Source organism: Lottia gigantea (assembly GCF_000327385.1).
Source record: "Lottia gigantea unplaced genomic scaffold LOTGIsca_59, whole genome shotgun sequence".
NCBI lineage: Eukaryota > Metazoa > Mollusca > Gastropoda > Lottiidae > Lottia > Lottia gigantea.
Window position 1 is genome coordinate 1,519,491 of NW_008710013.1, and position 15,609 is coordinate 1,535,099.

General features: G+C 35.0%; 1 protein-coding gene across 1 annotated transcript; it reads left to right on the top strand.

Moving 5' to 3' along the window:
• Positions 1–10,454: 10,454 nt before the first annotated feature.
• Positions 10,455–11,746, top strand: LOTGIDRAFT_166626 (hypothetical protein; the record flags this gene model as incomplete). Its single annotated transcript, XM_009063687.1, has 2 exons — positions 10,455–10,901; positions 11,693–11,746. The coding sequence occupies 2 exons, from the start codon at positions 10,455–10,457 to the stop codon at positions 11,744–11,746; spliced, it is 501 nt and encodes a 166-aa protein (XP_009061935.1).
• Positions 11,747–15,609: the final 3,863 nt, after the last annotated feature.

The following is a 15,609-nucleotide window of genomic DNA, read 5'->3' on the forward strand; positions in this document are numbered from 1 at the left end:
GAGCCAGAGTTATTTGAATGAACGATTTACATGTAGTAGTAAATCTACTTTTAGATGATGTGTCATTCACCTTAACCTTAGCTCAAAGTTCGCAGCAACTCACGCTTCCTCCATATTGCCCAGCAGCTTGTTTGTAAAGTCGCTTGAAAATCGAGAAGAACACGTCTAATGTTAAAACTCGCAGAAATACAGCAAGTGGGAAAATCAAAGACATTTTGGAGACAATCAATAATGAAATGGAGGACGAAAATTCTTCTATTTAAGATGGAGAAACGGTGATTGAAACAGTGATCCTGCTACAAGTAAGTCATTAACGAAGGCCTCGACGTCAGGGCGTCAAGACAGCGATGTCAACGAGTACAGTATTGGGTCAATTCAGCAACATTATATTATACCACACGTTAACAGCTCGTGTCTAAATGGGCCCCTTGCTGAAGATAATACCGAAGATCAAAGTGAAGATACAGAATTAATGTCACTTCAACAACTATTGAACATTCGAACAGAAAATGGTAATTAAGCCTACAATAATTAGTTGGCTGGGGGCCATACCGAAACCAAACGGTCATGTGCGTCTCATACATATGCGAGACAAGCAGTGGGAAATTTATTAAACTCATTCACCTCAGACACCAACTGCTCATACAAATGACCTAAACATGCTCTTTAAATTATTACTCCAAACTGTTTTTAGCCAAGGTGGACCTCAAAAGTTCATATCGCTCAATACGATGTCACCCTTTTGAATATTCTTTAACTGGACTTAAATAGATTTTTACCGGAACCAAAGAGCCTGTATATCTGTATGATGCCAAATTACCCTGCCGGCATGCGCGAAACCCAAAGATTTTTTAAAAGCTCAGTTCTGCAGTATGCTTTATAATGAAATTAAGATACAACGTTACTTGTATTAAACTTGCATTACCAACGACAATCGTGCAACGGACTTTGTTAATGCCACGTTGAATTTTTGACAGTATTATTGAATTTTCAAGGGTGTAAACGCGCCAGTTTAAAACAAATTCAATCACTTCATATGGAAAGCTCAACTGGCCATGTTAAAGGTGGTAGGGATTTCTTACGACGAGTGATCGATATGACTACTTCTGTAATAAGAACTGCAAATTTCAGTTATCTGAAGAATTTCATTTGGATAATACATCTTGGTGGGACTTAATTTCATGGAACTATGAAATTCTTCGATCGCAATCCTATTACCTCATTGCAAACTGACGATTCCGGTGCAGGCGGAAGAATGACTATCACGGGAAGATATAAATGTGAAAGAGACGCTTGCTGTTGTCCTGTCAGTCCCGATGGGCTCCATTGTGGACAAATAAAACTGTTGTAGTTGCTACGGATAATAATATGACAACCAAATGCATCCTTAATAAGGGATCTTCTAAAAACAAACTTTTAATGATGTGTTTGCGTGTTCTCCAAGTTGTTATAACTTTGAATTAAGGGCTGTGCACATAGCGAGAATACCATTGATGATGCTGCATCGCGCTTACATGAACCTTTCTTCAAATCAAGTCTCTTAATTTTTATATTCATAGGTGGTGTAATATCTCTTTCCTAGAACAATTTGTATCCAGAATATGAGGCGAAGGGTTGGCCATTGGTACATATAAGACACAAAACTTACATGGATTTTTGTAGACGAATAAATATCAATCGATTCCGGTAACTCAGCATATAATTCAACTTGCATTTCTCGTTGGGATGCATTTTTTCTAATGGTTCCATTCATTCTTAACCAAGAGGAAACAGAAAGTGTGCATTATTGGCTAATTTTCGACAGTTATAAAGTTCTGTTCATCGGTACCAAACAGCACTTAAAAGGGTCTAAAACACAATGTATAAATGTAGCTGGAGAAATTATTGCAATATCACAGAAGGCAAAGAAACTTGGAGTAGTGCTTGATTCAAACCTCACTTTCCAACCACAAATTTCAGCAGTTTAATCTTCATCCTTCAAATTCACAAACTTGGAAAAATTAAACAATATCTTTAATTCAAGCAGAAAGTATGAACTTATAACTCCAGTTCTGGAAAATTTGCACAGGCTGCTAAACAACGTATCATTTATAAAATCCTCTTGCAAACATATAAAGCCTTGAATGGTACACCTCCAAGTTACATAATATAGACTTGATTGACATTTATACACCATCTCGCTCTCTCGGATCACATTCTCAAAACCTCCTCAGTGTCCCAGACTATTCCTTCAAACATTTCATCACGCATCACCTTACCTCTGGAACTCACTGCCAATTAAACTTAACCTATCCAAAACCGTTGAATTTTTTAAGAAAAATCTTAAAACTTATTTAATGATTATAATTCTCAAAACTTTGGCAACGTACTAGGAACCTTGGTATTTGTGCGCTTTAGAAATTCGGGTGTAATGTAATGTAATGTAATGTAATGTGATGTAAAGAGATTTGCTTACAGTTTGAATGTTATATCCGTAATTCACAAGTTGAATGGGTTAAGAGACCGCTTGATACAATGGCCGATTAAGTTTTTGTTAAAAGGTGTTAAGTGCAATTTGGGTAAGGCTCAGTCTTGCAAATTACTCCTTTCTCCTGATATTTTAGTTCGTATGAAGAATATGTTGTCTAATAATGTTGATTAATAATTCTGTATTTTTGCTGCATGCTCGTTGGGTTTTTAAGACCAAAAAATTTCTTAGTGAAGGGACCTTTTGCTCCCACTTAGCTATTCAGCGTAAGGATATATCACAAGTCGATTGGGGTCTGGTCACTCTTTTTAAAGTGACAAAAACGTTGCTCTTTCGCTCAATACCAATTCAAGTTTTCCCTCCCAAGCTTTCTAGACACACCATGGATCCCCATGCTGTTATATCTCTCTGCACTGCCAATTGACCCGTTGTTCATACTCGATAATCAAAGTTTAACTCATACAACATTCCTAAATGATCTACGCTAGGCATGCTAGGCAATGGTATATGGTGGACATTCTTTTGGACGCGGTGCAGCTCCTTCGGCCAAACAATCTGGTCTCTTGGACAAGCAAATTCAAACTCTAAGCTACTGGTCAAGTTCCTGCTTTGAACGTTAAGTTGGTTTTGACACCCTAAGCCGCTTAGGTGCCCTAAATACTTTTACATCTAAACTTCCTAACTTCTAAATACCTTTCTATCACGAAATCCACTTTTTTCGGTTTTGAAGTTTCAATACTTGTAATAATGTTGATTTTATAATGTTTATGTGTTACTTTGTATAACATTGTTGTACTTTGTAATTGTTAATTAAGATGTCGTGTCAATTTCATACTGCTCTTTCGTTTGCATTTGCTTGAAGATCGTCAGGTAAATAAAAAAGTTGATTCAAGGAAGCACCAACTGATTGATCGATCTTTAATCATTTTCAATTACCTGCTATTTTTATTTCTTTTGTTTTTAATTCTGTATCCGGATAACACTCTACTTCGGGAGTAGAATGCTGCTAGTTACCCTGGTATATTGAGCGAAGATCGCCATATTGATAACAAAATAGTTCGGTTGTTTCCGTTGTTTTTCAACTGACGTAATGTCTATTGTTAGTACCAGAGCTGGAATAACAAAGTCATCAGTATGTTAATCTATGTTACTACATTATTTATATGTTACATACACCTTAATTTGAGCAGAATATTCTTTTTAAAATGAAAACTATTTCGTCTTGCGATTTTTTGAATAGCACAGTGATTTGACCGCTCCAAAACCACTGCGCTATTCTAGCCAATGTAAATCGATCTCCAGACAGAGTTGTCTGCTCTTGACAATTAACATGGCAATATGTCAGCCAAGTCAATGTTCAACTCACGGGAACTAACGAACATTGGCAAAGGTTCAGCCGTATGTCGGTTCAAGTTTTTTATAACGAAATGATAAGTAATCGAATTTAAATACCCCTACGCATGAAATGTAATTTCTGCCTGATTTAAACTGACGACAATGAGCTACTATTGAAACTTTTTTATTCAAGGACTGCACGACACTAGGTCAACCTTGTCAGTACCATTCGAATATTTGACTTCCTTCTTTGATTGTCAGAAAAACTACTTTTAATAAGTTTCAGATACCTTGTCTAGTAATCGTAGTGTTATTTTAGTAAATTAAAGGGGTTGTGTATATTACAACAGGATTGGTGCTAAATCATTTTTTTCAGTGTTCAACATTATAAAGTTAACAAATTTCTATGACGTATTTTTCGAGTTTTTTCATCAATAACAGCATCCTTGAATTCTGAAGATTTGGTTGAAGATTTTTCAAGTAAAGTCACACTTTCTGGCGTTTCTTTTCTTTTTAGTTTGATATTAACTCTTCAATGCAACGATAAAGAAACATTTTAATATATACCATCTTAATTTGCGCCCACTTAAAGGGACAGTATGCAAAGTCAATCAAAGTTAATGTCTTTCAAAAGGGTTAAAGGGTAAAAAATTAGCGTACTATTCGTTAATTAAGCAGTTTATTAATACCTAGGAATACTTTTGGTGTTGCCATTATTAGTTGAAACTCAGAGTAAATAAGAAATATATTTAGGCGTTTATTTTGCTTATAAGAGTCGTTTTCTAACACCTACCAACAAGCATAACAAAACGTTTTAATTACGTTTGGTGTTAAGAAAATTAACGGCTGGATTTTTTTTAGTTTAAACCTTCAGGGCCATGTTTCTATAGGTTTTTAGCGTATAGTTTCCACCAATTTGAGCAAAAGAAAGATTCAACTTACCAAAATAAAAGAATCCCCCTTTAAGTAATGTGAGTGAAAATCAATTATCTAAATAAAACTGCTAAGCAGTTGTGAGATAGTAGAAATTATCTCGTTTTTTTTTTCATTACCTTATTTCAAAATTGAATTATCCTGTATTATAGACAACAGTTAATGTATTATGTGAATTTACCATACTAGCTATTAGCAGAAATGAGAAATAATAAGTCCCAATTGGTTTTGTTGACGTGATCTTGGCACTTCCCGGTCCTAATCACGATATATTGTTAACTGAAACTTTATACTAATATTGTCAGGAGTGAAATTTAAATTTTGATAGAAAGAATATCTACGACCTTCAAACGAGACACAGCCATAGTCTTTAACAATAATCCTTGGAGAATTAAGTAAATGTCAAACCTACATATTTCAGTATCATCATATTGTGTATTATGGTTAGAGTTTATAAAGTGTTATTTATATGTTATTTCCACCCATCGCAACATTTACCAGAACATAACCAAGTAATACAATACCCATTATACTTTGAAGTAGTCATACCTTATATAACAAAACACATTCTACGCTATATATAAATGAATAGCAACAAATGTGGTCTATAACTGGTAGCGACATCAATGAAATTAGCGCTTGCTTCCAACAACTTGAGATACTTCAAACCATCTTTATAAATCCTTACACTTGTACCTTATTGATCTGCAAGATTTCTAATTTGATTTTTTCAATTCCGCTTTCTTGAAATGATTCGGATATTGCCTCGATCACAGACCTGAACTCAAACGTTGGTTTTAATTAATCAGAGTTTAGCTTAAAGATCTGAGCACGGGAAATTGCAGCATTAATTGCACATTTGTATTTTCTTCAGGAAAAGTATAATGGTTGTAATTTCTGCCTTTTAACCACAGCTGCGATAATGGTAATCTAATGTTAAGCTGTGTTCAACACCGATGCCAATTCCTTTCAACTTAATTTCCATTCATGTAACATATGACAAAGTGAATTGCTGTACAAATAGATAAAATGTTGTTATGTTGAATATGCGTTAATATAATAAAAATATAAGACATGGAATGTAAATACAGCACCATGAAATATTAACAATTAAATTGCACAGTAATGAATATTTAATAGAAATGATTTATAAAATCTCTTGTTGACTTAACAGAATCAACACTTTATTTCATACAGAAATAGGTCAAGTATGTAAGGCATTTAGAATTTCTTTTTCTACATTTTTGGATGAAAGCATTTATATTATCATTAGAAAACACAAGCTTGGCCGTTTTCCATTATTCTAACACAAAATATATTCATGAAATTAATTACTGCATTTCTTCTTGAACAACAAACCGTACTATTTGTTACCCTGCACGTCATATCTACAGTATTTTCTCTTATCTGGCCAACCACATTCAATAATAATGAGTTGAGGCCAGATCTCTCCAGTTGTAATTATAATTTTAGCAGGGCCAATGTGGATTTTTGGCACAACAAGTGTGGTTCTGTAAGTTTAGCATAATAACTAGTATTGAAAGTCTATTAAATGCTTCATGTACCAACAATCAATCACATAGTATACTTAGTCTTTTGGACATGATTTCGCACTATAAGTTTGTCAACTCAGCATCCCTTTGGGAGATTCCTTTTGTGTAATGGTATGAATTTGTGATAGACTAGTTATCTAATTTTTGTTACATAAAATAAATATGGCATTGAATTTCATAAAAATTTAAACCGAAGAATGTAAAGGAGATAAATAAATAAATCCCATTTTGTCCTTGAATTTATTGCCTTAAGCGAGTTAACGTTAATCATTTTTCTCATTAAACTAAAGCTTGTTGTTTTATTTAAAGTTAAAAGTATCAAGAAATCAAGCTACGTGTATAAAAGAATGAAGTTAAAGACAGTAAACAATACTCCAGAAGTATTGAATCTTTTGAACTCAATCGTTGATTTACAAGAGAAATGTTATGAAGAGAAAAACAAATCAATGTTTAAACGATGCATGGTGCCATTCATTCTGATTTCTTCTTTTGAACAATCTGACATTAAGAGGAATGAGTATCAGTGATTTTGTGACCATGAAATAACTTGTCTGAAGATAGTCGAGTATGAAATTTAATCAAATCACAAGAAGAAACCAGACATAATACTTATTGGCTCAAAAGAGATGTTTCATACTGTCTGATTCTAAAGAAAAGACCAAGAAATCATTATGGTGCTTCATTTTTTCTTTTGTATATTTCGAATTAATCTGTTATATTACCAGACGGCTGCCAGATATTCACGCTACTGTTATGACATTGTTATGATATGTAGTCATAATTTTTGGTCTTTAATGTATGAGCTATTCCCCCGTTGCACAATACTGAGGTATTGTCCAGTCATGGAACACTGAGAAGGTTCTAATAGGTTGTTCGCAATCATCTATTTCGCGATGGCTTTCTCTTCCTTGGCACTAAGAAGCCAACTTTTTTCAACGAGGACAGGCTATTCTTCATTGATGTTTAATCATGACTGTATAAAATTGTTCGCAATCCTGCCCATTATGTCTTGATCTTCAGAAGGGGGTTTTATTGTTAACGTTAAGTTTCATGGGAAGCTATTGAAGTTCTTGATCAGAGCAATAGAAAAAGCTACATCGTTTAGCACCAGATTATATGTATGATATTTATCTTCTGTCGTCAAGGGTAGATGACGAGGATATAGTTTGTGACTTTTCATTGAATTTTTGTTACTTCGCTTTCAAGAGAAATAATAACGATAAAGCATATTATTCGATCTTCAAGTCTCAAACGACTTGTTTAAATTAGCAATCCCTACAAGTTTTGTCAATTTATATTTGATATTTTTATTCATGGATGTTTTATTTAAAATTTTTATTTTAAACTTCAATGATATTGTCAAATACACTGAATTATTTAAATTAATGATTCCCATCACCAAAAAGGATGTGAATTTACAACCAATAAGATTCAATAGCCACAGTGGACTCGGTCAATTACAAAGATGTTTTAGCAACCAGTTTAGTCCACCTTTCGTCGAAGCTGTGCGTAGACAAAGAGGGTCTGGATGATAGATATTTGGCATGTGTTTTTACTTTTGCTTTTTCTAGCCAAGCACCTTTTAAGGTCATGCTACGTATTATGTATTCGGATTATCGTATACCCGAATATGTATTGTAATCATTAACGACTCCGAAAAAACCCTAGGGTCTTTAAAAGAAGTAGTCCACTATTTACAAAAATAGTTTATTGTTAAGGGATGGGAGATAGGTATTTGAATTTCATATTCATCCCAAACAAAAATACCATTTTACGCACTCATTACTTAATATCGTGAGATACATTTCACACAGTACAATAGATGTTCGTAGTAAATGTAAATCTATACTATCCAACGGGGACGTAAAAGCGTTGCAATTATGACTTAGACGCATTGAAATGATCTCAAATTCAAGGATTTATGACAGCCAGCCGTACTAAGTATGTATTATGGTGATAGCCGCATTAGCAACTCAAGGCCTTGGTATCTGATAATCAAATATATTAGTGTATAAAGATGTCTCGTAATTCGATTCGCTCAACACTATTAACTGATGTGATTACAGAAAACATATTTCAATAAGTAACATTTGTACTTGAATACATTGAGTATTGATTATAATCAGGAAAAATTAGCTTGTTCTTTAAAAGATCTGGTCCAAAAAAAACACTTTTTTTTAAGAATTCAAGCTGTGACATGATGGTTTTAACTGATATCGAGTAGTTAGCCTTGGCATATTTAAACTATGGCTTAGAAAAATGTATGAATGAGTTCTTAGAGTCAATAGAAAACTTCACTCGTTCAAAACACTGTAGAAGCGTCCATTATCAGTACCGCCAACTGTGGTAGTACCAGTTAGCTTAAACTGTAATAATCCAATCTGGTAGCCTGTATTTCCGTTCATGTTATCTCGATTAGTAAGGCAATGTGTGTTCGTGAACATACATTGGTTCTTGTAAATCTGAGGAAATAATGGAATGTAGCAATTCCCACTTAAAATACATTAAGGTCTTAATCGCATTTTAAAGATTTCTTTTTCTTTCAAAATCAACATTGTTCAGAACATATAAAAACTTAAATACTTACCTAATACCATATCAAATTGAGAATGTCTTATGAACGGTTTAAAGTACACATTAACATTTCAACAATATATTTTTCACTGCTCGGGTTTCAGATTCACAATAATCAGACGTGACTCTATATCTTAATCAAGTTGAAAACTTTAATTTAACAGCTCACGAATCGTCAGAACCCCCTTGTGTATTCGCAATTTATGCAAATTTGCGAAAACATAATTTGTCGATAAACCCTGTAACAGAGTGGTATCAGTATTTGTAAATACGAGCTTGCTTCTGTTTCGTACATCCAATGGAACATATTTTTCAGTTCACAATAACGATACATGCTAACAACTATACTTGATGGTATAAACAATAGTATAGGGATATGGATAGGTTTACTAAATCGTTCGCTTAATATTTCGGTCAAACATGGTTACATGTTAACATTATACATATTATATCGGGTTTTTCCTTAGGTCGAGATTCCGTGAGATTAACGTAGTCTTCAGTAGCTCGCTTATCACTGAACTTGCAAAACGTCTCTTCAGTAACAGAGATATTTATTCAAATTAAAAAAAAAACTAGAACTGTTCTAATAACAGTACTGATGCAGGGCGTGTTACGACATTCAGGTGCATACGAAGATGATCTATTGCAATTACATTGATGTAAATACGTTTCTGCATCTCTAAATGCGTAAGTGCGTGGAGTTTAAAGTATATTGACTGAGAATAAGAGAATGTTTGTCAATTAATAAAGACCAAGTTTGATGAATTTCAGATAATAAATAAGAAAGTTGGTAATGCGCATGTGCACAACAAGATTTCCATTAAATTTTGAATTGGATTATACTCATACCTACCAAGTTTGGTGAAAGTTGGATAAGAAATAAGAAAGCTTCCGTAAGCTCAAATTACAATATAACATGGTTCAATCCCTCCCAGAGCTTATTTATATATTATAGCTGGACAAAAACATATTAAACAAATATAAAAGGGAGTGTGTCTTTAAGATGAAAATCTGGCATTTTGATTTTAATTAGAGTTGACAGATCGATGACAGCGTATTTAGACTACAGCAATTACACCATGTTAAGTGTATGGGATTTTGAATTTGCATGTAAGGCATACATGTTATATATCACTGGAAAGCTCAGGATCTCAGCATTTGTGATCTGTTTTGGCACCAGAAATTTCAAATCAATCGGACGCATAGCGGAGAAAATAGAAAATTTGGTCAAATTTTGCGAAATAAGGCTAAAAAATGTGTGCTATGAATTTTTAAAATTCGAAATTTTTTAACTGCTATCACATAAGATATTCGGGCGATATTCTAAAACTGAAAACCCGAGCAAAATCGCTCCAAAATTGCGCCTTCTGGAGTCAATTATCTACTTTTTGCACATTTTGCAATGTGCCACTATTCGTTTTGCAAAATTGTTCCAATTTATATTCATTAGTTAAAACACCGAATATGCAGATCCAATGCATTGCTAATCTTGCAGTAACTATTACCGTTTCTGCAGAGTACTCTACACAAACTCATACTTTTTTTTGCAAGTACGAAAACAAAGCAGGGCGTTCGAAGAACAAAAAAATACAATGTCATTAGCAACTGTCCCAGAAGCAGCAGCTGGGTCGGAAAGTCAACTACAACGACAGGCACGAGCCTTTCCTGGTAAAATTCGCCCTGACAAGACTACAGAACTGACAAATAAACATAAACGGTCTGAGAATTGTGCTTTATTCACTATTACCAAAGTCAACCAACCTATTTGGGTAAATTTAATTGGGGACACTCGCACTATGAGTCTGCAAACTATTATTTTGGCCGCATTAACTCCCCTGGCTCGTCTTGCTGAACAATTAATGAAAGGTCCACTTGAGGGCGCTGAAGCTATTAGAAATGGATTCCGTTTATTGACCGATGCTAAAGCACTTTTCTCTGCTGCCAATATTGACAATAACGGTGGTAAACTAGTTCAGATGAAAGGAGAAGTTAATTCTAACTGTCGACCTCAGATAAAGTTGATTTCACACCTGATCAAGGTAAGAATGTTGAGGTAGGCTTAATCAAACCTTTGAACACTGAGAAGCTTCAATCTGACAATATAAATAGACCTATGCCCTATTATTCTAAAAGGCATACTTTAGTTGATATATCAGATGGTTTCTCAGAAAATGGCACTTTTGTTGCTGGACAACAAGGTTTGTTCAAACATGGAAATTGTACCCTTCTGACAATTGGGACAGCAATTACTGGAGTTGAATTGGGATTCAATTCCCTTCCTCTTCAAACTGGGTTACCAATACAACGTATCTTTTATGACACCGAAAAGGAATTCATTCAACTAGAGATTTCTAAATTATTAAGCAAGATTATTCAGAACGATACTGAACATCACGGAATTGAATAAATATATAGTCTATAGACATTTAAAGATGGATACAGTTCAAACTGTATTCGATCTCATGCAGCCTTCTTGCTTTATGGTATCTTTAGATTTGCAAGATGCTTATTATTCAGTGCCTATAAATACCAGTTTTAGAGAGTATTTAAGATTTCAATGGGAAGGTGTTTTGTATGAATTTACGGCTTAGCAGGTGCTCCATGCATTTTTACAACTATACTCAAGCCTTTCTTTCCACCCCTTCAAAATTTAAGGGTTACATCAAGTAAATATATTGATGATATAATTTGAATGGGTTCTTCTGAACAACAATCTTTAGAGAATGTTTATTTTTCAGTGAAGCTTCTTGTGTTTTGTTATCAATCAGACAAATTCAGTTTTTAAACCCGGGCAAACCATTGAACATCTAGGTTTTATCATAAATTCTAGCTTGATGATGGTGCCCAGTTTGCCTCCTGTTACGCATGGAGAGTTGTTTTATAGAAACAATGAAATTGAAAAAAATCGGTCACTCAAAAGAACGAAGGTGACTATGAGAGGCTCGTGACTTTGTCTACATTTGCAAGCAAGATGTTCTTTGGTGGTGCCACAATTTAAAAGAATCTTCAAGATCTTTGGTTGAAACCTTTCCAAATGTCACTATGCTTCTCTTTCTGGATGGGGTGTTATCCTGGAAGAATAAACAACAGGTTGTCGCTGGAATGTTAAATAATTTAAGCTGCTTTATTTGGACTCCAATCTCTACGTTTAGATAGGCATAATGAGCATATACGTATTCAGTTAGATAATACAAGCGCTGTTGCCTATATTAATAACAGAGGGGGAAGTAAATTCCCTTCTTGTAATCAAATTGCAAAGCAAATTTGGCTATGGTTATTGAGCGTCAGATTACTCTATCTTCCAGTCAAATCCCTCGAGTGTCTAATTGCATAGCTGACAAGGTCCAGAGTTTTCGAGTACAAAAAGTACATCATGCTATAGTTACAGTGCCATATTTTCCAACACTGGCCTGGTTTGCCAAGTAAACTACCATGCTATTTCAAATCCCAGGAGTGATAAATCTAAAGAAGAATTCACTTGTTTTAACTGGAAGCTATAAGCATGTGGAGGAAACTTTCCTATCAGGGAAGGACTAGCACAGCTTTTTAAACCCATATCTTATGTTTGTGCTTGGTTTGACTGGATAAAATTGCGATCAAACCTTACATATAAGTCTCGTATTTCCACAAAAACATTAAAAGTATTATAAACTAATATGAAAATAAAAAGATTTCCAACTCAATGTAGTAAAATTTCTAGAATATTCTTATTTTTCCGGAACACCCAACTATACTCTGCGATATTGTTCATTATCTCTCTTGTTCACGTAACTAAAACAATGTTAACTTGAACGTCAAGCTATTGCAATCAACTCTGTGGACATGTATACTTTGACAAATAAAGCTCTGAAGATGACGTGATAATATTGAATTACTCTAAATGTGGAGTTAAAGCCAATTTAATGTTATCTAACATGTTTCTGTTTAATGTTAAAACACGGAAGCGAAAAAGTAACCTTTAAACAATCTGATAGTTTACAGGAACTTGTTTCAAGTGACATACACGTTTATATTATTTTTTATAGCCCGACCGCACAAAAAATAATGACAGAGATCCATATTTTTGTCGTGTACGTTCGTACTTGTATGTCTTATTTAGGATTTGAAGTTCCGTGTTACTCTAACTGACACACACGATTTTATCGACTACTTGAACCACTTTCTTTTTTCTTGATATATGTCTCGCTGAACCACACACGATCGTATACATTTTGTAGAATTTGATGAAACATCCTACTGTTTTTTTGGTTTCGTTAATCCGCTTTTGTATCAAAAAGGTTGTGGGTATATATAAATCACATGCTTTGGGTATTAGTCGCAACGAGCCTGAAGTGTGGGTTGTTATAATAGATTCCTCGGTTTTCATGTACTGTACATGAGAAATGGATAATGTCATAAAATTGAGAGAAGTCATCTTGCTTCCAGACATTGAGTTTCTGGTAATCGACATCCAATAATTGACCATAATCACTTTTATCTCTCCGAAGGAATACAGAATACAGTCGCCATATTAAATAATAATAAATGGCTTTGATGTCAGAATAGAGTCGTGTCCAATATAGGTTAACTTTCTTAATACGACAATCCGGATCCCATCCAGTTCGTTTTAATGACCCTGTCACACCTTAACGTATAGCATCAGCGTATGTTTAGCATATAAAAACACAGAAATTAGTCCCATACGCTCGCAAACTTTCAATAAATAAGCAGTCGACCTGAATTCTGTGCCAAAACAAACGTATACATAACGAGCGGGACGTATTCATACCGCATGACTAGCTTTTGGGTACCGTAACTAACTTACTGGTAACGTATTACAGCGTGTCACAGCGTTTTTCTAGCCTGCTGCAAGCGTATGACTAGCGAATAGAACTTATACCGAGCGTATGAGTAGCGCATGCGCAGTGGGCTTGGCACATACACACAGACCACGTGACGGCGACGCTCTTAATTCTGGCAGTAGGCGCCGATCCATAAACATGCCTTCAAACCTTCAAGTCAAAAATTACGAAAAAGAGAAACTCAGTTTGTTGCCGTGGCAAAAAGAGGGCGCCACCACTATCCCACTCACCACCATCTCCATTCTCGCCATCGCCCAATCGTATAGCTTAAGATGCTACCACTGATGACTCAAATGCCCGAGTCGTCCACCGCTCGCCGTCTCCATCCACTGACCGCAGCTCACGTGGGGAATCCGTCTTAGGTTCAGTGGCGGATTCAGAGGTCTCTATTGCCTCCAAGGTAAAGAGAAGTTACTTACTTATACGTTCAATACGTCAATAAATTATGCGTTGCAGATACGTTAGGTATAGGTTAGAAGTAAGTTAGTAGTACGGTAGCTGCAGCTACTCGTTTCAGCTGATGAGTTTCAAACGTATATCGACTTATGAATAACTTTGCTGTTCCTAACGAATAACGTATTGGATCCTACGTTCCGTACGTCGAACATTTTTGTGCATGGCCAAAACTTTTTGAGAAGCTCAACGCATGCCAGCATTTGACGCCGTGCTGTTAACGTATACCACTTATATGCAGCGTGTTTGAAGGCATACGGTGGCATACGCTAATGCTATACGTTAAGGTGTGACAGGGCCATAACAATCGCCATTGCTAGTAATGTATTATTTTAACATATGTACGTCTACCACACAGATCTGATACATTTTACTAAAGCAATTTACATGGAGTGGTAAAAGAATTACAAAGAGAATTACAGAAAGGAAAACTTCATGTTTTACAGCATAACAACCAAACTTACTCTGACACTTCCGGCCAGGGGCCTAATCTCGGCAAACAGAAATTGGGCTTTTTTTTAATCCCGGCTCCCCTGTCAAAAAGAAGGAGTTCGATATTGCTCCAATGTAAAGAGTGTCTAGCTAGTTAGATATTATTGTGTGAGAGTCGACATCGGGCTAACTTTCGAAAGCTCTTACAGAGGAATCAAAATGTTTCTATTTAGAGGAGGGTTCGAAGCCACGGCACCTAATCGCCTAGCTACTTAGGGTAAGAGAATAAACAGCAATCCTGCATGCCTATGGGTGTGGAAAAGGCTAATGTCACTGTCCTGCATCCTGCTTTTGTCGGCATTAACCCAATATAAAGCAGAACAATCGTTTGTGTCTTATAACGATTCCAACTGATGCACTGATCAGTGGTCAATCACATACGATTACCGCATTAACAAGCTAGCAGATAGTCACAAATGCAATTTTCAATTTTCAAAGTTTAGTATATCATTCTGTAAATATAATGAGAAATCTGAAGAACATAATCCAATCAAGGAAACTTGAGCATAAAAAATACTACGACCATCATCGTCTCATATCATATAAAAGAACAATAAGCTAGCAGGAGGAAAATCATATTACATGTATATTTGTCCGATTATGATTTGCTGATTTATATATCACGTTTATCAACGTGACTTTCTAAGTGAAAGTCAAGAAATATCAACACAGTGGTCGTTATAACAGTAGGTTAATGAATAACAAAATGACAATATTATATCAACGATTGTAGGATACCTAATAAGAAACCAAATCAATACTAACAACCTTTACGAACATTGTCGTTTTCTTCCTTAACAAACTTATTGCTGATCTTGTATAATTAGAATTGCCTTGGAACAATAATCGCGAGCTTGAATAATTGATGAGAGATGAGTTTATCTAAGTGTATCGTTACATCCGGTACTATTTACCGACATGTTTACTAAGCTTCTCTAATAAAGGGGACAGAATAGCGAAA